Source organism: Nothobranchius furzeri, chromosome 12, assembly GCF_043380555.1.
Source record: "Nothobranchius furzeri strain GRZ-AD chromosome 12, NfurGRZ-RIMD1, whole genome shotgun sequence".
Classification (NCBI taxonomy): domain Eukaryota; kingdom Metazoa; phylum Chordata; class Actinopteri; order Cyprinodontiformes; family Nothobranchiidae; genus Nothobranchius; species Nothobranchius furzeri.
In genome coordinates, this window is record NC_091752.1 from 11,409,653 (window position 1) to 11,431,265 (window position 21,613).

The 21,613-nt window shown below is 46.6% G+C and overlaps 1 protein-coding gene across 5 annotated transcripts in view; it reads right to left on the minus strand.

Moving 5' to 3' along the window:
- Positions 1-3,054: 3,054 nt before the first annotated feature.
- Positions 3,055-21,613, minus strand: part of LOC139062058 (spectrin alpha chain, non-erythrocytic 1-like) — a 610,856-nt gene continuing 592,297 nt past the window's right edge. Inside the window, exons 1-6 of one of the 5 annotated variants that reach the window (XM_070542256.1) lie at positions 5,744-5,906; positions 4,420-4,542; positions 4,132-4,349; positions 3,943-4,019; positions 3,754-3,858; positions 3,055-3,678 (exon numbers count right to left, since the gene is read on the minus strand). In XM_070542256.1, coding sequence (XP_070398357.1) covers positions 3,852-3,858; positions 3,943-4,019; positions 4,132-4,349; positions 4,420-4,429 — 312 coding nt within the window. In that variant the 5' untranslated portion in view covers positions 4,430-4,542; positions 5,744-5,906 and the 3' untranslated portion in view covers positions 3,055-3,678; positions 3,754-3,851. Of the gene's footprint in view, positions 3,679-3,753; positions 3,859-3,942; positions 4,048-4,131; positions 4,350-4,419; positions 4,658-5,743; positions 5,907-21,613 lie in introns of those variants that run through there. The other 4 variants (XM_070542257.1, XM_070542259.1, XM_070542255.1 and 1 more) reach the window with 4 other exon arrangements.

Here is a 21,613-nt window from a genome sequence, read left to right on the forward strand (position 1 = left end):
CAAAATACAGTTATACAGAAGTGTGGGAAAATGATAATGTGAAAGTATTGCTATTTAAATGTAATCCTATTTATCTTTAAAAAGAAAAACTCTAAAGATGTCCTGTACAGCATCATGACAGAAGAATGGTGGTCTGTCTGTCAGAATGTGCTGAACAGATTTGCTCTTTGAGGAGGAGTGTCATGTTTGGAGGAAGGTACTTAACCCAAGACATGCAGAATACAACACTGACCAAAAACTGATGGAAAAAATGATTTATTTATAAGGAGGAACTTAAGGTGCACAGATAAGTCTGTGGTTGGAACTGCAACAACAGCTCAGCATCTGGAGGAGGGAGAACACAGGTGAGCTTAGGTTCTGGTTTCAAAATCCATTGTAGGCAGGCAGAGGTGTTCAGCAGACTTACTGTGGTGGGTGTATGTGTTGGCTGGAGGAGGGAGAGGTAGAGAGCCGGGGGAAGCGCAGGAGAGGGAGCAGAGGTGGAGAGAAGCGGGGCGTCCTGGTGGATGGGGCACTGGGTGAGATGAGAGGTGGGTTATGGAGGGTGGTGATAAGGTCCGTGTGTTGAATATCCAAATCCTGGAGTAGAGGTCAGTATCCAATGAGGTCGACAGGAATCCTGAAGAATGGTAAATCCAATATAAGAGCAAAAACACTACGAAATAACATTAATCCTAGGAACACTAGAGGTAACACGAGTGGCTGGTTACTACCAAAACTGAGGCAATCTTCTGGCGTCAAATTGTGTCCTCCATCCACCTTAAATAGGAAAGCACCCCGCTGATCAGGAACGGCTGGGGTGGAGTCACCAGAACCATGAAGAACGTGTCTCCAGAGACAACTCGGGTCCTGGTACCGATCAGGAAAGCGGACCTTATCACCCAGAGCTGCCAGGTCACGCTCAAAGCCTTCATGTTCACGCTGCAGAGCCTGAACGCTGGCCAGGTCGTGGCCGTAGTTGTCTGTGTTCAGGGCCTGGTTCTTCTCCTCGATCCACTCTTTGGTCTCATCAGCGTCTCTGAGAAGACATCAGAACTCCGTCTGAGTGTGGGTCCAAACTCTACTGACCCGTAAGCGGCGCATAAGTGTCCGGGGTACCTGTGGAAGCGCTACACCTCATGGGCGCTGCCCAGCATGTTGCAGCGAGCGCCAGCAGTTGTTCAGCTCCTGGAGAGAAACCAAACCCAGTGAGATGAAGGTGGACGCCAGCGGGCTGGACGCCGGACGAGGAAACCTGGAGACGGATCGCTCAGACAGGAATGGAAGAGCTTCCTCTTACCTTGATGGAATTAAAGTTAGCCGTCTGAACGCCCAACCGTACGGTCTGAGGTCAAAGGTCACAGGAAACACACACCAGTCAGCAGTCATACAGATGCATAAAGATAACTGTAGCCATGGCAACCAGCTGACATGTCCCCACTTTCACCAGCACCTGGTGCCTGCCGGGTCACCTGAATTCCTGTGTGATGTCAGCACGGTCGGCCGTGACTGCTGCCATCAGAGGTGACCTCTGATCAGCTGAATGAACTCACCTTCTAGGGTGACGCCGTGTTACCCCGGGTTTCCACGGGAGCCGTCAGCAGCACGTTACTGCAGCAGCACGTCTTGCTCGCGTAAGCTGCTGCTTGGCCCTTCCCACGAGACGCGAAGCAGCAGGGGAGCAGCTGCCACCGACCGAGCACGAAGTCACACTGTCGCGTGCCCGTCCCATTTACCGGTTCCTTTAAAACCCAGTTCCGTTAGAACTTATGAGACGGTGCATCCATCAGGGTTCGGGGGTGTATCGACGAGTATAATCGTACCAGATCCGGGTTTGGACTACCTAATTAGAATCTTGTCCTTTATTTTAAAGGTGAAATGACTTGCACGAATAGCCAGCCCCAGAGTGCTACACTTCTTTTAAACTCGTTACCTTTTGGTTAAGATACTAGAGAGAAGTCTGGAGGCAAGCCAAGCCTCTCAGCAATTGTTTGGGCTACCCGGAATTAATTGCGCCTCTAACAGCTTATGTGGGAGGTTGGTAACTATAAAATGATTTATGCTAGTTGATCAGGCTATCATAAGTTTATCAATTTATTTATTAATCCAACCTTCCAGCTGATTAGAGACTTTTTCAACCTGCAATCAGAGCCAAAATAACCTCGAATATTTTGCTTTTATCGCCCTTAAGACAACTCGTTACCCGCAAGGAGGGGGAAATTAAAACTTCCCTTATCTTAAGGTTTCTTTATATTATTCTGTTATAAACTGTAAAGTAAGTCCTGATAATTCAGAGACCGATCTTCGACATGCTTACCTCTGTGCAATTTATGGCCAGGGCTCCAAACGTGAAGCTTTAGAGAAAACCTGAAAGAATCAGGATTATGTTTCTTTTTCAAAAAAGGTTTATTACAAAATCAAAATACAAAAATGGGTAAAGTAAAAAACAACTACTATCCCCCACGGAGGAATTAGTTCAAAATGATTAAATAAGAGTCAGTTTACACCAGCTCTCGTCTTCTCAGAATCTCCCCAAGAACGAAGCCTGAAGCCCTCTCTAGAAGCACACTGCTCGATCTGAGCTGCATCCTTTTATATCATTTCTGAGACTGCTCTAAACAATGCAAGAGTCACAAGTCATTCTCTCCTGACAGTTTAGGTCAAGGGGTCATCTACCAGATACACTTTTTTTAGCTCTACATAAGACATTTAGTATCATTTCACTACATGCAGTATTCACATGAGGGCACAAAAGTTAAATTCTGCACTCCTGGAATGAGAGCACAGGTCATAAATCTTCATATTGGTAGCAAATTGTAGATCTTCTTCCAGCATTCCTGAGAGCTCCTGGGTCCAGCTGGACCTCTCCTCACTCCATGCCATTCCTTCTTTTCCCGCCAGAGGTGGAGTTAGGGGCGGGCCCAGGGGTGTGTCCATGGGTGGATCTAGAGAAGACAGCTTGTCTTTTGACCCTTTGCCTAGTTCTGTCCTCACCAGCAAGTCCTGAACTCCTGTCCTCTTGACCCTTGTGTGACCCTTGTCTCTGACCACTGTTTCTAAGCCTTGACTGGTTGCTCGGGCTTGCAACAACACGAGTGACTTCATCAGTAAACACAACAACAAGCAGGAGAAAACTACAACATGGCTCCAAAAGGTTTGTGTTTTATGTTCTGTCTGTTTTATAATCGCCAATACGGACCTGAAAACAAAGGAGACCGCTAGCTAGGTGATAACTTCTCACGGGGACGCACAGTTAGTAACTGTTTTTAAAAGTAAAGCAACCGGAAGGCAGTACGTTCTTTATTCTGAAAATCTCGGGAGCTTCTCTCAATTTCCGCGTCCGATTTCCTGTCTTTCCTTCCCCAAAAATGTCGAACTTGACCCGTTTCAGAGGCGTCGCGCGTAGAAAATAGAACCGGCGCGTAAGGGCCGCGACATGCTGCTCCTGAGACGTGGCCGACTCGCGCTGCTGACGGCTCCGGTGGAAAAGGTTCTGTTGACCACAGCGGTTCCTATCAGCAGCTATGACGTGCTGCTGCAGTAACGTGCTGCTGACGACTCCTGTGGAAAGCCGGGGTTAGAGTCGGCTTCATCCTGTAAACAAACAAATGAGTGGTAACAAAAACACCACGTCTGGTTCTGGTGGAGGCGGAGGACAACACGCACCTTTCCAGGAGCAGAACCCAGATGTTCTTGTTGCTACAAACAGAGACGAGCAGAGTTAACAAACCAGGAAGTGAGAGGGACCAGCTGCTGCAGACAGGTGACGCTCACCTGAGCCTGAACCATAGGAGCCTCCTCAGCCATCAGACCTTCTGACTCCAGTTCAGATGCCACCTTGTTGATGTCCCTCAGGCGGGACTCGTTGGCCTTCAGGTCCTGCAGGACAAAAGCACCTGCTGATTATCACCTGAGCTGATCTGACAGCTGCTGCTGGAAGACGGAGAGGAGGAAAAGTCCGACCTTCTGGAAGTCGTCAAACTTCTTCTGCAAGACCTCGACCTGCTCCAGGTCCGACCCGTCTCTCCATCCTCATTCAGCTAAAGACGCGAGTTCAAGTAAAACAACCTAAAGTCACACAAACACAAAGCAGGTGTGGAGATGTTCGCTCTGAGCTGGAGGTCGTTCCTCGGCTGTGAAGGGCACACGAACCTTGTTGGTGCTGTTGAGCAGCGTGAGGATGTCGCCCTTCTTCATGGTGACCTCTCGAGGACTCTTCTCCTGGTAGTCGTACAGAGCCAGAACCAGCTCCTTCCCGGTCTCATCGTCAGTTGGAGCCACTTGTTGCTGTCGGGTTAACAGGTCTGGTGTTAGAACGTGGTGGATAAGAATGTTCTGACGGGCCGAGGGTTCTGAACCAGCGAAGTGACCTGGACCCAAACAAAGTGAGCCAGAACCTGCAGAAACCTCAGAAACATGTCAGGACCAGACCTGCTCTACCTTCCTCCATTATGGTCTCTCCTTTCTGGGTGACAGCCTTGATGCGAGGTTCATGACCTGTGATCTCAGCCTGCAGAGCCTGGTGCTTCTTCAACAGGTTCTGGACACCAATCAGGTCCTTCCCTGAGGACACATGTTAGAGTTCAGCATTATGCAGTAGACAGACCAGTTTAACCCAGGGGTTTCTTTCTTCTACAATCTGCTCTTTAACTGTATTATTTCCTGCTATTTCAGCTGTTAACTTTTTTTTTCTGTAAGTGTTTTTCTCCCCAGAAGAAGCTACAACGATGTTCTGCTGAGCTGTGGTGGTCTCATGGAGGGGGCCATCGTCTAGCACACTGCTGCTAACCACTTAATCATTCTCCCTCTCCTGATAATAACATTTTACTTTCTTTGATGTTGGATGTACTACTGCTAGTTTACCCGTTTAATTATAGATTCACTAGGATAAATACAATAAAGTTTATCTCTCGCCAAATAGAATATTTACTAAGAAATCACAATGTAACGTGTGTGTGTGTGTGTGTGTGTGTAAAAGCCATGCATAGTGTTTATTTATAAAGCATATGTTGTTGGATTTTATCCAGAATCGAGACTTTGAAAATATAAAGTTTAATTACAGTTTGATTTATTTGACATCTGTATAATGTTTATTATTTTGTTTTTTCCCCCTAAATACCTAACGTTTTAGTTAACATGAATATTAGTCATTCATCCCAATACATGAAGTTACACATTTTAAATTTTAATAGGGGAAGACTGCAGGAGGTAGCAGTAAAATACAGGGGGTCCCCTGCAAAAACTAACTTTACGAGTCTGATGAAAGTTGCTGGTATTCCCGCTGCTTCTTCGGTAAACAGCGCCAACAAAAACAAAGAAACTTGGGATCTTGTCGGCGTGGCAGTGGGATTTAAGGGAAACGCTGTATGCCCTATAGACTTCTCAACGAGCTGCAGTATTTCTCCGGTCAGATCTGTCTCCGAGCTCCACGAGCGGTCAGCCCGCAGCAGCGAGGCGCCGCATCGATCAGCCTGCCCGGCCTGACCGCTGGGGATTACCGGATGAAAGAATAGAGCACAGAAGTGTCCCCCCAAGCGGCGCGCCCCGTCATATTTCAACCCATTTTTATCTTAAATGCACTGGGTTTTACCCTATTACCCATTTAAATATGCCCTATTAATTATTTTACCGTATTTTACATTTAAATTTCATGGTTAAACAGTACATGCTACATGTTAAACTGATAGTTAGCTGGCTACTTCGGTAAACTCAGCTAGTTTAAAGGCAGCAGTGACATAAAATACAAATATAGATTTTAACTTACCGAAAAAAATGTAGTGGAGACTCCTTGGACGCTCTATTAGTGCAATTAATACCACAGCAAGTCATTTTGTCCAACAATTGCACCAATATTATCCAAAACAGAATTCACAAGCACAGAGACTCAAAATCCCGACACAGTTTCCAGGAGAGACCGAGGCTGTACTGAGGCCTTTCCACTGAGCTAGCTCTGTGGTCACGTGGGTCTGAGGCGGCGGTCACGTGTGTCGGATGCTCATTAATTATACAGAATTTTAGGCTTTCAATACACTTAAACAGAAGAGTGAGAAAAAAATTCACCCCCCTCAGAGTTGTCATGAGTATAAACTAGATAATTTAGACAAAAAACCATTTTTTGAACCAGGCTGTAAACATGTTTATTTCTGCTGTGAAAATGGCATTTTTAACATGGGAGTCAATGAGGATTTGCTCGCTTCTGGTACCAGCCCCCAGCGGATGAGGGTGGAACTGCAATTTTTCTTACTTCCGGGATGGAACCATTTTTAGAGCGGCATTGTGGGGGCTTGGTTCACACCCAAAGCTGCACAGTCACCACCTCTATCTGTCCATGTGAGACACACACGTGTGTGGGAGTCCGCTGGAGTGAGACATGGCTTCAGTCAGAGGGGAGTGGGGTGTGACTCGCTGAAATTGCTTTTCACCTCAGGGAATGACGGCACATTCAGGTGTGGATACGGGGAAATGTTTATCGATTAGATGACGGTCAGAAACCGAAAAAATAAAAATCACTCCCTTCTGTTCTGGTTCACAGAGGTTCAGAAGAATTAACAACTTCTAATTAGGTCCTTCTAGATTATCAGCATAAACTCTCACGAAACTGCTGGCCTTGACACCTCCAGAAGGACCATCAAGATTAGTACCTTCATCAGGAACCTGCCTTGTCCAGTCCTATACGCGTCTGCTGCCTCTTGGTGGTGGATCTGCAGACCACAAGAGTTTTATTTCTTTATTACTGCCAAGTTATCATATAATCACATAAAATATATTATTAAAAAGCTGTTACAGCAACATTGGACAATAAATAGTTCAGTTCTAAAATTGTAGATTTAAAGGGTTAATTAAAAAAAGATCTTATCTGAACGAGACCTTAGAGGTTAAACAAAAATCCACGAACATTCTGTCACTTTTACACATATTTACTTAAATTTCATGTGTTAGAAGCTGAAGCTGTTGCCAGATGTTGTGAGAACTGATGGAGCTCCAACTTTGGTAAAATAGCCACATGATGCTTCATCAACCCAAGTTTCAGCCACTGGAGCAACTTCTGAATTATCCAGGAGTCACGTCCTGCAGCAGTTTGTTCCTTTAACCTCGGGATGTTCATGAACAGATTCTTTTGTTTTGTTCCTTCAGTGAACATCTTGCACCGTGTGTATTATTATTTCTTCAGCATCAGGTTTAGTTTGGTTTTCCTGGTTTCTGAACTTCCGTCCTGCAGCTGTCTGCTGTTCAGCTCTCTGCCCATGAGCTGTTTGTGCACGATTCATCTTTGGTGCTTTTGATTTTTCTTGTTTCTTCAAATCACAGAAGAGTCACAATAAAATAAAATAACTTCTACTCTGAGTTGCTATAAAGTTTGTTTTGAAAATGATTGAAGTTTTATTAAAAAAGTGAAGAATAAACATCAGTTTCTAGAAAACAAATAACCTTCTACAGCAAAATGATTTTAGATCGTTTGACTTCATAGAGCCAAAGGTTACAGATGTCCCAGAGAAGGAAGTTTTTCAAACCAAAACAAGAAGAGGAATATAATGTATCCTGTACTGCCACCTAGTGGCCACAAAGAGGTTAACAGCAGCAATAAGCAATAAGCCGGTGGGTGTCGGAGGCTTTATTGTTTTAATGCAGAATATCTGATTTATGTGGCATTTATGTAAATGTCAGGTCCCACCTGCTCTCTCACTCCGTGGCTATCGGTTTCGCTCACATCTAAATATCAGCGATTTATTTACACCGTTAAAATATTTAACCTGATTCCAGATCAGAAAACTAAAACTCTGAACAGAATGACCAAATGACTGAAATGGTAAATGGTCTGTATTTTTAATGGTATATTTAATGGTAATTTCCTGTATGTGATATAACACCTTCTAGAGTCCTTGAGCCCCCCAAGGAACGTTACACAGTCATTTCCCTCCTCACACACTGAGGGTGATGAGCTACATGGTAGCCACAGCTTCACTGGGGCACACTGCCAGAGATGAGGTGCCACCGGTCTCTCCGACCAGCAGGCAAGCAGGTGAAGTGTCTTGCCCAAGGACACAACAGCAGCATTCTCTGGTGGGACAATCCTCCGATTGCTGGAGAATTTTAGCTTGAAGTCTTTTAACAACCAGGTAGAGAGGAGACGGTGATGTGAAGAGACTTCCTGGCTTCTCATGGCACCTAAAAACGGTAAAAAGAGAAACGTTTTAAAATAAGTTTGTTTAGGACACGTCATCATTTAAAGGTCAGAAAGAAAAACGTAAATGGCAGAATCCGAAAATATAAACGGAGAGAAAACCAACCGAGTGGGAGGAGCTGTGGTCAGTCTGAGCCTGCAGCAGCATAACTAAAGGGATGAGCCGGTATAAACCAGTATGTCCTCCTGCAGTCTGAGCTTGCAGCAGCATAACTAAAGGGATGAGCCAATCACTGTGTGTCATTGCCAGATGAAGCATTCAATATGAAAATGAAAAATATATTTTTTTACCTGCTATATAAAATCTAATTTATCCATTTTCCTCTGCTTTTCCGGGGTTGTGGGGGCAGCAGCTTAAGCAGAGAGTCACTTATGACATTTTCACAAGTGCACCTGTAGTGCCTTGGTTTGAGAGGGTCACTTGCTTGGTTTGGGCTTTTTCTGTGTAGTCTGGGGTGGAGCATGGGGTGTCTCCTGAGATGAGGAGCTCAGATATCCAGGAAGGTCTTGGAGTAGAGCTCCTGCATTTCTACTAACAGGTCAACAGGTGGCAGTGGTTGGGGTTGAGGGGTTCTGTGCTAATTGCCCTGATGGCGATGTCACATTTAAGTCCTGAAACCAAAATCTAACAGACGAACAGTTGTTGCTCATGTCTGGAGTGTTTATAGAGGCAGTAGAGACCCACAATGCAAATGTTGATATGTGAAATACAGCTTTTCACTCCACTCTCCACATTCCCTGCTAGAAGTGATGAAGCTCATCAGATGAGGAGTTAATGTCTTAAAGGAGCCACATGAGTCCAACTACCTTCGTTAGAATCTACTGGAGTTCCCCTGAGATGAAACGTTTTGTTGACCCTGTTTCTTTGTTTCTAACATCTGGTTTGCTGAGAATAGATGAAACAGAAACTTGGCAGAAAGATCAAAGAGCTTTAGAGCATAACAATAAAGGGTTAGCACGCCATCAACACGTTTCAATTAGTGAAGGCATTTATGGTGTTTATCCTGTGACTTTAGTCTTTCATTTCCTCATAGAAATATTCACTGTGTTACTGCAGGACGACACATTCTATGCTCTTTTTTAAAATATACCTGCTTATTTAAATATAATACCTAATTTATTTACTTATCCATCCATTTTCCTTTGCTTATCCAGGGTCGCGGGGGCAGCAGCCTAAACAGGGAGGCCCAGACTTCCCTCTCCCCAGCTACGTGGACCAGCTCCTCCGTGGGAATCCCAAGGTGTTCCCTGTCTAGCTGTGAGACATAGTCCCTCCAGCGTGTCCTTGGTCTTCCATTGGGTCTCCTCCCAGCTGGACATGCCCAGAAAACCTCACCAGAGAGGGGAAGGAATGTAAATCGAGAGCTTCACCTTCCGACTCAGCTCTCTCTTCACCATGACAAACCGGTACGCTTACATCGCTGCAGACGCAGCACCAATCCGTCTATCCCTCACTCGTGAACAAGACTCCAAGATACTTAAACACTTCCACTTGACCTCGTACCTGACCTGGAGAAGGCATTCTACCCTTCTCCAAATCAAGACCATGGTTTCATATTTAGAGAAGCTGATTCTCATCCCAGCTGCAAACCGCAGCAGGGGCAGTAAACAGTAAATATTCAGAGAGTGGTTTTTGAGGGGGACATGAAAAAAATGTCTGTCTCCTGCTGTTTTGCAGCTAGCAGGGTGGACCTCCAGCTGAGAAACCAGCTGATCAGAGGTGAGATGTCAGATTATCAGTGAATACAACGAAGACTCTAAATATTGTCCTTTTCTGCTCCCCTCTCCTCCAGCTAACTTCTGGTTCCTGAAACAGGAGCACCGGAGCTTTTCCTTCCACAGAGATCCACTCACAAAGGATTTATATGTTTATATATCTGTAACAAGATGGCGCCTGTGCTCGGCTTAGCTGCTGTCACGGGATGGTGTAGGAGGAAGTTTAGGACCCAAAATGCAGAGAACCAGATGAACCAGGCAGGAGGTAGATGAAAATAAAATCCTTTCTTTAGGGAATAATCCAAAAGGCAGGGATCCAAAAACCACAAATCCAAATGAAAACACTAGAGGCTAGAGAGGCTAGAGACACTAGAAACACTGGAGAGCAAAGGAGAACGAGTATGACAGAAACAATGGACCGACAAACACACTGAAACACAGACAGGGTTATATACACTGGGGAGGATGAGAGGGAGATGAACTGCAGGTGTGTGGGGAGAGAGCGCAGGTGAACTCAATTACTAATCAGGGAAGAAACCAGGGGCGGATTTAGGACTGAAGAAGATCCGGGGCTTAACACACACGCGCGCGCACACACGCGCGCGCACACACACGCATGCGCGCACACACGTGACACGCACTAGTCAACATCATATATATTTGTCTTGTACCACATAATGTTTAATCTGAAGCTACATATTCAGCATATTCAGGGCAGAGTATTGTTCCTGTTAGTGTTTAGTGTGAGATGATAGTGAATATTCCCTTTCTTTCTCCAACAACTTTACCTGATAGTAAGCTAACTTTAGGCAAACCAGCAGCACAACAAATATTTTCAAATAAGACTCACAAACCTGAGTCAACACCAGTCTCATCAGAGCTGGGGTTCTGTCGCCGTACTTTTGGTCTAAAAAACGTCCTTATGTCCATCTTCACTCATGCGTTTCAGACAGACTGCAGAAGCCAGCTGCTGAAGGGCTTCTCTTCAGTCTCAGGTAAACTGTATACTGACTAAGTAGCCTAGTGGTAGAGTGTCTGCCCTGAGATCGGGAGATCAGGGGTTCGACTCCTGGTCGGTTCATACCAAAGATTTTGAGAAAAATGGGACCCAATGCCTCCCTGCTTGACACTCAGCATTGGATTGGGGTTGGATTGGGGGGTTAAACCACCAAATAGTTCCCGAGCGCGGCGTGTCTGCAACTCAGGGGATGGGTCAAAATCGGAGAATAAATTTCACCACACACCTGTGTGTGTGACGACTAAATGGGACTTTACAAACTACTGCCAGCTGCGCCCTCTCTGTGTGACTTTGGTACTGCATGTTACTTCCGCGATTTAGATCCGGGGCTTATCATGAAAGATCCGGGGCTTCAGCCCAAGTAGCCGGGCCTAACGCCGCCCCTGGAAGAAACTAACATGACCTAAGAATGAAACCTAAAGACAAGAAGGGCAGCATTCTTTTTTATTTAAAATTGTTTGCAATTTTAATCTGTTTTCTGTTTGATTTATTGTTGATCTCTTTGTATTTTATTTAAATGTAGTCTACTTTTTAGAAAGGTTCTATGGACAACTGTTGCAAATTAGCACGTGTGCTAACACACTAAACAATGCATCTGGTTCGTCCGATGTAATTGCTGTGTCCATGTCAAATAAACATCACACAACCATAACTAATATTCTAAGGGGGAAGCTGAAGCTAAAGGAAAACTCTACAGAAAGAAAAACTACAGCGGCATGACTAAAAGGGGGCCAAGGGAGCACAGGACATGGGAGAGGGATGCCTGTGGAGGGAAACCTAGAGGGCTGAAGATCTGGGGGCAAATGGGGAACACCAGGAGACACATGAGGAAGACACAGACAAGGACACAAGAGGGCGCTAGGAGACACAAAAGGAGAACCTAGAGAGGGATGGAGAACACAAGGAGAAACATGAGGGGAGACGCAGACTCAGACCATGACAGCCGCAGTCATCGGCCACTTTTTCAAACTTTTCTCCACTAACCTCCTCTTTTCCACCTTGCTCCTGTCTGCAATCCTCTTCAGTAGTGTCCCTGCTACCATCTCCTATGATCGCCAGACTCTTTTGTCCTTCCGTTCACAGAATGATGGTAAAAAAAATATTTATTGTAAACGGAAGGCACACTGGTAAGTCCAGTGGGGATCGAGAAACGCGAGCGCAGCGTCTGAGGAGGGGAGAGCAGGGAGGTAAGTCTTAACTCGGTGGGTGCAGAGAAAAGACTGACTGGGAGTTGGGGAAGCACAGGAATGAGGGAGGGCAGGTTGAGAGCTGGGGTGTATCCAAGTGAGGGGTCCAGGAGAGGGAGCGTGAGGACAGCAGGAGAGCGGGTCGGTTAGGAGGAATGGAGAGCAGTTCAGAGCTGCATCCAGAAGTCCTATGGGGCATGGGTGAGTAATCCCGAGGAGTTGCTGAATCCAGAGATGTTCCAAAAACCTAGAGGTGGGTAATCACAAGAATCCAAAAGTTCACAAAGTCCAAGAAACACGAGAGCACAAAATCCAAGTAACACTAGGAGGCTGGAAACTACCCAGCTGTAGTAATCATCCAGCATTGAGGTGTGTTCATCCTCCTTAAGTAGCCAGGCCCGCTGATTGCAAACCAGGTGCAGCTGGGAACCTCCCTCTCCTGCAACACACAGCTCAAAGGTGGAATATTGAGAGGAGTACTCACCCCGTCTCATGACAATTCCTCAAGTTTGTCTTGACAGCAGAAGAAAAATTACCAAGTTTTAGACTAATTAGGGGAACTGTGCTCTCAGGGGCAATGATCAGACATTCCATCTTTTCAGAGTTTAACTGAAGGAAGTTATCTTCTAGCCAGCTGGTTATAGCTGATAAGACACTCTAGTAATTCAGACAGTTTATAGAACTCAGAATCCTTAAAGAAGCAGTACACCTGAATGTCATCTGCATATTGGTGATAAGAGACATTATGAAAAGAATCAATTATCTGTCCAAGAGGGTGTGTGTACAGTAGAAACAACAGTGGACCCAAAACAGAGCCTTGGGGTACCCCACAGAACAGATGGGTAGAATCTGACATGATTTGGTTTCTACAGACACTGTAACTTCTGTTAGAAAGTTACAATCTAAACCAGTCTAGAACAGTTCCAGAGATCTCCACCGAGTCACCAAGTCTGTTAAGTAAGGTGGTGTGATCAACAGTGTCAGAATCTGCAGAAAGATCTAACAATACTAACACTGTGAACTCCCCGTAGTCTGCAGCCATCATGATGTCACTGGAAACTTTAAGCAAAGCTGTTTCTGTTGAATGCTTTTTACCAAAACCAGACTGGAATTTGTCAAAACTGTTGTGTAGTTCCAGAAAAGTAATCAGCTGGCCTGCCACAACCTTTTCCAATATTTTAGAAATGAAGGGTCATTCAGAAATGGGTCTGTAGTTTTTAGGCTGAGATGCGTCCAGACTTGCTTTTAAGGATAGGTTCAATAACTGCATGTCTGAAACCAGATGGTACAGAGCCAGATTGTTGAGTGTCATCATTTCTTTTTTTGATGACCTGACCTCAGCTGCTGTAAACTGTTAAGCTCAATAAAGGAGCAACAGTCTGAACATCTGACTTGTTTGTTGGAACATTACGATCTTGTTTATGCCTCACGATCAGCCAGCAGCGATCGTTGTATTCCGCACCGGTGTCATAGGCCAACACCACAAAACCCTTTTGGCCTTGGGAGCCAGATGGAACATCTACATTAGTACCTTCACCAGAAACCCACCTGTGCCAGTTTCTGGGCAGAATAAATGAAAACCATGAAGTCAAACAGCAAAATGACACGATGGAGGTGATAAAAAAGGTTCTGTGAGCGCAAACCTGGTGACGATGTTAGTAAAATGTGAGCAATCAGACCTGGAGCCGATTGCATTCCTGATCCGGTTCTTCTCGTACGTGTAGCCTAAAGCCCTTCATGCTGCTGATGGTGTTTCTTCACCACAGGTTCTGTTGGAGCAGCTTTATCAGTCTGTTTCTGCTGAGCTAAATGGGATTTAGGTCGCGTTTCAGACCGCTTTTAAAAATAATTGACCTTTCTCCCAACAGACCATGTTCCAAATTAACTGGTGAAGAAGGCTGAATTAGTAATAAGGAAATATTTTAAAGCACCCAGAGGGAACTCAGAAGTAGGGTTCCTCACAGTGGGATCCACTTGGACCAAGAGGGGGAGGCAGAAAAATATGCCAGAGATTAAAGAAGAAGTCCACTCACAGACAGCTTTACCGATCCTGGACCAGCAGGTCCACTCGGAACAGATTTAAACAGACCCACCTGACTTTTTCATGCATTCATGTGGGAAAACAGGCAAGGATCACGCATCACTCATATGCTGGTTTACATTTAGCAGGAATAATCTAACATGTCCAGAGACTTCTTGGTGTTTTGATCTCTGTAAAAGAAACAAGAGAAAAGAGAAATCTGCTGCCTTCACAAAAACAGAGCTGGCGTGTCAGGACAAACACGATTTCTCCTCTGTTCCCATGATTAGAGTCAGACATTTTATCAGCTAATACAGCCCTCTTTTGTTTTATATTCAGGATGCTAAGCTTCTTGAACATAGAACATCACAGCAAACAGCTTCACATCATCAGAGCCCAAAAGACTCATCTCAGGAAAACAATGATGCCAAATCATTTAAATCAGCATTCCTATTCGATTCAGTTCAGTTAATTTCATTTAGTGCCAAATCTCAACAAGCGTAGTCTCAAGGCACTCTACAAAATAAACATCCCCATGTAAGGAACCCCAGCAGGCTGCATCGAGTCACTGACTAGTGTCAGAGTCTTTACAGCAATCCTCATACTAAGCAAGCATGCAGTGACAGTGGAGAGGAAAACTCCCTTTTAACAGGAAGAAACCTCCAGAGGATCCTGGCTCAGTATAAGCAGCCATCTACCACGACTCACTGGGGATGGAGAAGACAGAGCACACACACACACACACACACACACACACACACACACACACACACACACACACACACACACACACACACACACACACACACACACACACACACACACACACACACACACACACACACACACACACACACACACACAGACATGCACACTGGTAGTGTCTGTGCAGCCTTGCTTCTTGCAGTGAGCTCCAGGCCAGTTGTGGCTACGATGTAGCTCATCACCACTAGAGTGTGACTGATGTGTTGTAAAGGGCCTTGGGGGGTTGTAGGACCCTAGAAAAGTCTAATCTAACAGTAATTGTTATTAGATTTCGACCTAGCGCGCAGCTTTGTGTTGGTACAGATGTTTTGTTTGCAGCAACAAAACTGTCAGTTAAATGAAAGATTTACATCTTTGAAAAGGGAATTCTGTGTTTAGAGAAGTTTTGATGTTTGAAGAACAATAACTGAAACTTTAGCATGAAGCAGGATGGCTCACCTGATTTATATAGACTAAAAGAAAGCAGCCGTGCCCCCCCATCGGGTGTAGGTGACTGAATCCTGAGTCCAGCTGCAGCTCAGACCACATGTGAAGCAGGTCTTCATTCATCTCTGCATGGTTGGATCTCAGATCCCTCGAGGAAACGTGAGAAGCTGATTATGTTCAGGTTTTTCTATTTTCAGATGAGTAAATTAAACCCTCTGGAGGCAGGCGTTGCAGATGTGCAACATTAAAACCTACCTACCTGGTTACTCCACATATGTATTTCATGAGCATTTTTTAACTCAGAAGTTCCCCTGAAGGACTTAGTTGTTTGTCCTTTTATCAAAACTTATTTTGAGCCTGAAAGGGTTAAGCAGCAGAGAGATCAGGGTCAAAGTTCACATACTTGCCTGCAGTCTGGAATTCCAATGCAATTTTTTCCATTACCCAGAGTGCAGAGGAAGGGTTCTGGGACTGGACACAGGAGAAGTTCTTTTTGAACTCTGGACCAACACAAACTCCGACACGAGGCCTAGAAGTATCTGGCTTTGTTTACATCCAACTTTAACCCTAACCCTGTTCATGTCTGGAAAAAGCTTCACTTTTAATTAAAAATCATTTGAGTTTATGTTTAACATCTGGGGCAACGGGTTATGGTGACCCTAAACCAGAGGTTAGGAGATCACCCAGCAACCAGAGCCCAGCTTCTCTCCATTGATGCTACGAGGTGACATTCTGATCTGACTTCTAATGTTGTTTCTATTCCCTAAACTCCGTTTTGATTCCAGGGTTGTGTTTACGAGCTGATAGGTCATGGCTCCACAGCAATCCTCATGCTAAGCAAGCATGCAGCGACAATGGAGAGGAAAACTCCCTTTTAACAGGAAGAAACTGTTGGCAGTTTTCTGAACACAGAATCTCCTTCAAAATCCTGCTTCTCACCTACAAACGTATCCACTCTCGCCCCTCCTTACCTCTCTGATCTCATCCATGTTGCTGTCCCATCCCGCTCCCTCAGGTCTTCCTCTGCTGTTCATCCCGTGGTTCCCCCTGCTCGTCTCACCACCGCTGGAAACAGAGCTTTCAGTCACTCTGCTCCTCGGCTCTGGAACTCCCTCCCTCCTCTCATTCAAATCCAAACTCAAAACTCACCTGTTCAACCAGACTTACACTCTCTAGTCCACAAACTCTCCACTCTGTAATTTATAGTATATTCTTTGTAATTCTATTGTTTAAATGATCTTATTATTATTTTTGTGTAAGTCTTATGTTTTGTGAGGTGACCTTGGGCTTTGAAAGGCGCCTATAAATTAAATGCATTATTATTATTATTATTATTATTATTATTATTATTATTATCATTATGACTCCTCTCCCCTGTATTGTCCTCCTCCTCCTCCTGTTCACCTTAAACAGCACCATCTGACTGACTCGTTATGTAACCTGCTGACTGATTAGTGCTGTGCAGGTTTTGGTTTCAGTCTAAAGAATGTATCTAAATTCTTCTAACTCAAGTCGTCTTTCTTTGTAAAGTTTCTGGTCAAGTCTGATTTTTTTTCCTTTCCAGTTTTACAGTTTGAATCGATTGCTCGAGTGGCTCTGATATTCTCCCGACAGTAAACACAAATCCATAACGTCTCACCCAATTCCCCAAACATCCTTCAAAATGAAGCTCTAGACTCAAAGCCGTTCACTCCAGCTGAAAAACCAAACTTTACACACACACACACACACACACACACACACACACACACACACACACACACACACACACACACACACACACACACACACACACACACACACACACAGTAGCCCTACACTTTGGGGCAGTAAACTAAAAACAATATTTGCAAAACTGCCGTTATGTTCCTGTTGGTTCTTCCCCACAAAAAGTCCACATGATGAACATCAAAGACACAACTGATGTAAACTCAGCGGTGCCTTTTGTTCATGCAGCGTCCACTACACACACCACAGCATTATTCCACCTCAGCATCCTTTCTTCGGTTTGAGTCGGAGAGTCTCATCCACATTTGTGTGCGTGTGTGTGTGTGTGTGTGGGGGGTGGGGGGGGGGGGTGGGGGGGGGGGGGGGTCTGATGATGGAGGCAACAGTGAAACTGGACTCGTTGCCCCGCCTCCCTTATAGTCATACCATGGACAAGGACACGGTCAGCTAAAGTGGCTCAAATTTCATCTGAGACACTTGTCTCCTTGCCCTGGCTCTTCCCCTCCACCTCCTCCACCCTGTTGTCCTGGACCTCCTTCTCCTCCTCCAGCTCTTCCACCCTGGTGTCATAGACCACCTCCTCCTCTTCCACTTCCTCCTCCACCATGGTGTCCTAGACCACCTCCTCCTCCCCCACCCTGGTGTCCTAAACCTACTTCTCCTCTTCCACCTCCTCTTGCACCGCCTCCACTATGGTGTCCTGGACCTCCTCCTCCTCCTCCTCCTCCTCCACCCTGGTGTCCTAGACCTCCTCTTCTAACTATTTCACCTCCTCCACCACTTCCTTTGCATCTCTTTGGATCCATTGTTTCAAACGTGAATGAGCTCCATCAAAGTTCCTGATTGGTGTGTGGTGAAAGTTCCTGATTGGTGTGTGGTGAAAGTTCCTGATTGGTGTGTGGTGAATTGTGCCTCCCAGTGTTTCCAGATGGTTAACTGTTTGCTAGTTGAGCTTAACTTTGATGGACCAGGGTGTGGAAAGCCTGTGTGGCCTCAGGGGTTAGACGAAATGGGCGGGTCTGGTTGGATGTTTTGGTTAGGACAGTGAGAGGGGCCGTGATGGAGCTGAAACCGCGTATGAAGCATCGGTAGAAATTCGAAAAGCCCAGGAAGCTCTGCAGCTGCTTCAGGGAAGTGGGTATCGGCCATTGGGCCACAGCCTGAACTTTCTGGGGGTCCATTGAGAAACCCTGGGATGAGACGATGAACCCCAGGAAGGAAATGGTCTCCTGATGAAAAGCACACTTCTCCAGCTTGCAGTACAGCCGGTTTTCCAACAGCCAGGAGAGGACTGCTTGGACGTGTGTGACATGTTCCTCTAGGGTTCGGGAGTAAATCAAGATGTCATCGAGGTAGACGAAAACCCATCTGCCCAACATGTCTCTCAGGACGTCCGTGATGAGGCGTTGGAAAACGGCGGGGCTGTTGCACAAGCCAAAAGGCATCACAAGGTACTCCCAGTGGCCTGTCGGGGTGATAAAGGCGGTCTTCCACTCGTCGCCTTGCTTTATCCTGACCAGATTGTACGCACTGCGTAGGTCCAACTTGGTGAAAATGGTGGACTGGGACACTATATCCAGGGCGGTTGTCATTAGAGGCAAGGGGTGGCGATCGCGGACCGTGATCTTGTTTAAACCCCGGAAGTCGATGCATGGGCGAAGACCCCCCTCCTTCTTTTTTACAAAGAAGAAACCCGCGGCTCCTGGCGAGGTGGAAGGGTGGATGAACCCATGTTGAAGGGCGTCAGTGATATAGGAATCCATGGCCTGAGTCTCTGCTGGGGACAGGGAGTACAAGCGACCCCGAGGTGGAACAGAACCGGGCAGGAGTTTTATCTCCAGGTCGTAAGGGCGGTGAGGAGGCAAGACTGCGGTGGGGTTCTTTGAGAAAACCTGAGCCAGGCCGTGATAACAGGAGGGGAACTGTGACTTGTCGACATCCTCAGGGACTGGGTGGCCAGGCTCTGAATCGGGTTGAGGAGGTCGATGAGACTGGCAGGCAGCACCCCATGTAAGCACTTGGCCAGACGACCAGGAGATCTGGGGATTATGGCGTAGGAACCAGGAGTGACCCAGAATCGGGGGGACATAGGAGCCGTCCGGAGGGTCTCGGAGTGGGAGTTAATGTCCATGCGGAGACCAACCGTCTCCTGACAGATTGGATAGGGTCTGATAGGGGTTCCATCCACGGAGGTAACGGGAATGGTCTGGCGGAGGGATGACAGGGGAACCCGAAGTCGAGAGGCGAGGTCTTTATCCATGAAGCAGTCTGCTGCTCCGGAATCCAGGAGCGCCTTCAGCTCGACGGGTCCCTAGGAAAGATGAAGGGTGACTGGGAGCAGGGTGCGGGTTGAGGGGGCGCCGGTGACTCCAAGTAGGACCCCTCTGCTACTGCCTACTTGGGGTCTGCGTTTCCCGGCCGGAGAGGACAGGTGGCACGTCGATGGCCCGGAGCACCACAATAGGCGCAAAACCCCTCTCTGTAGCGTCTCTCTCTCTCTCCTCTGGGTTCAGGTGTCCCAACTGCATGGGTTCGTCAGTGGACACACTGGTTGGATGAGGACGAGCTGGCGTCAAAGCCGTTGTAACTGGCGGTTCAGCGGATTGACGGGTAAAGAGACGCAGGTCCATCTGCAGAGCGAGGTCGGCCGCCTCGTCTAGGGTCTCCGGGGTCTCTCTTCCAATCATGCTGTCTCGGATCCGCGGAGAGAGCCCCTCCAGGTAGACCGCCTTTAACGCATCCTCCCCCCATCTCAGTTTGGCAGCCGTAGTACGGAACCGAGACGTGTACTGGGCCACAGTCTAATTTCCCTGTCGAAGCTGAAGGAGTTGGGCCTCCGCTGACAACTCGCCGCTGGGGGGAACAAAAGCCTTCCTTAGCTCGGCCACAAAAACATCATAATCGTTGCAGGCCTCCGACTTCTTATTATACAGGGCTGCAGCCCACTCCTGAGCTCGGCCGGTGAGGAGGGAGGTGAGCAGCGCCACGCGGGAGCGGGCTGTGGCATAGCGGTGGGGCTGACACTCGAAGGTCATGGCGAGTGTGGCTAACATGCCTTCAGGGGAGCCGTGCGATCCGTCCCACTTCTCCGGGAGGCTAAGTATCGGTTCCTCCCGTTCTCTGGAGGTTTGCTGCTGCTGCTGCGCAGCGGAAAGCTGGAGAACCACTGTGGCGATGGACTCCACTTTATCAGCTAGGCGACCCAGAGAAGCTCCCATCTGGGCCACCTGTGATCGCAGGGCCTCAAACTCCGCTGGGTCAATGTTGGACTCAGTCATCCTGTTAGGCCTAACTTGAGCTGAGCGGGACCGGAGCGAGAGTTTGGATTGTAGCGTGTGTTTATGACCCAAGCGCGGAGTGACTGACGCCGGGCAGATAGACACGCGTTTGCTCTAGGAGCCAAACCGTAACAGGCTAGTGAGCACGGCGGCTCCAAAAGGAAACAAGCTGACTTACTATGAGTCGGCAGGGTGAGTAGCTTGGGCTGGTCTGGTCAGAACTGGTTAGAGTAATCCGGTAGGATTCGGTGAGGACTCGGAACATAGTCTGGTTAGGATCGATGACTGAGTGATCTGGTGTTACGCTGCACTTCCTTATGTAGACGTGGCGGGTGACGTGAGCCGGAAGGCTGGCGCTGGGAATGCTGGGTAGTGGAGTTTGACTGGGCCGAATGATTGTGGGTTCCTCCGGGGGAGGATGTCAAGGGCTGAGAGGAAGGCAGCGTGACAAACTTCAGCTAACAGGATTGACTGCTAACATGTACAACCCCTGAAACATGCAGGAGTTTGTGTTTAGAGTTTTGCAGTATCAGATCACCAAACCTGACTCGTGTGTTGAAGTGGGGGATGGTGTGTGTGTGGTTCAGGGAAAAAGGTGAGCTTTTGAAAAATGGCGTCATGGTTTTGGAATTAAGAGTTCAAAAACATGTTTATAGTGTTTAGCTGTAAACCTCTCTGTTTCTCAGAAAGGAGTTTTCTCAGTTTTCGCATCATTAAGCGCGCACACACAGACACACACCTTATGACATAATTTTTCCCCCGTGTCCTGTCTGGCTGTGAAGCAAACAGAATTAATGTCTGAATGCTGGTGACAAGCCTTACAGATTTACTCTCAGGTGGAGCATCAAAGCTTCTGCTTTTAATGTCACGCCAGATACATAAAACTTTATTTTTTTTTTGAATGTTTTATAATGTCGACCAGACACGGAGGTGTAAGAGAAAGGAAGAGACAAAAGGAAGAGGTGGTGGTGGTGGTGGTGGGGGGGTGGGGGGGGGGGGGTCCACAAAAATAAACAATGATTAACAAGGGTCTGCTTCTAGACCTGCAGAAAAGCAACACACAACAATACAATAAGAGCAAACTATCACTGATGAGGAAATATGAAATCAACATAGTTTTACTGAACAATCACTATAATAAATCACAGTGCATTTAGTGCCAGCCACAGCCTAAAGACATCATTACAAGGATAAAAGTGCAGTCTTCCAGGATCAAGGGTAAGATCCTTTTGAATTTCCTGAATCTTTCAGAATCTCCTCTCCAGAACCTTGGCATGGACCATCCTCAGGATTCACTGATTTCCCACTTTCCAA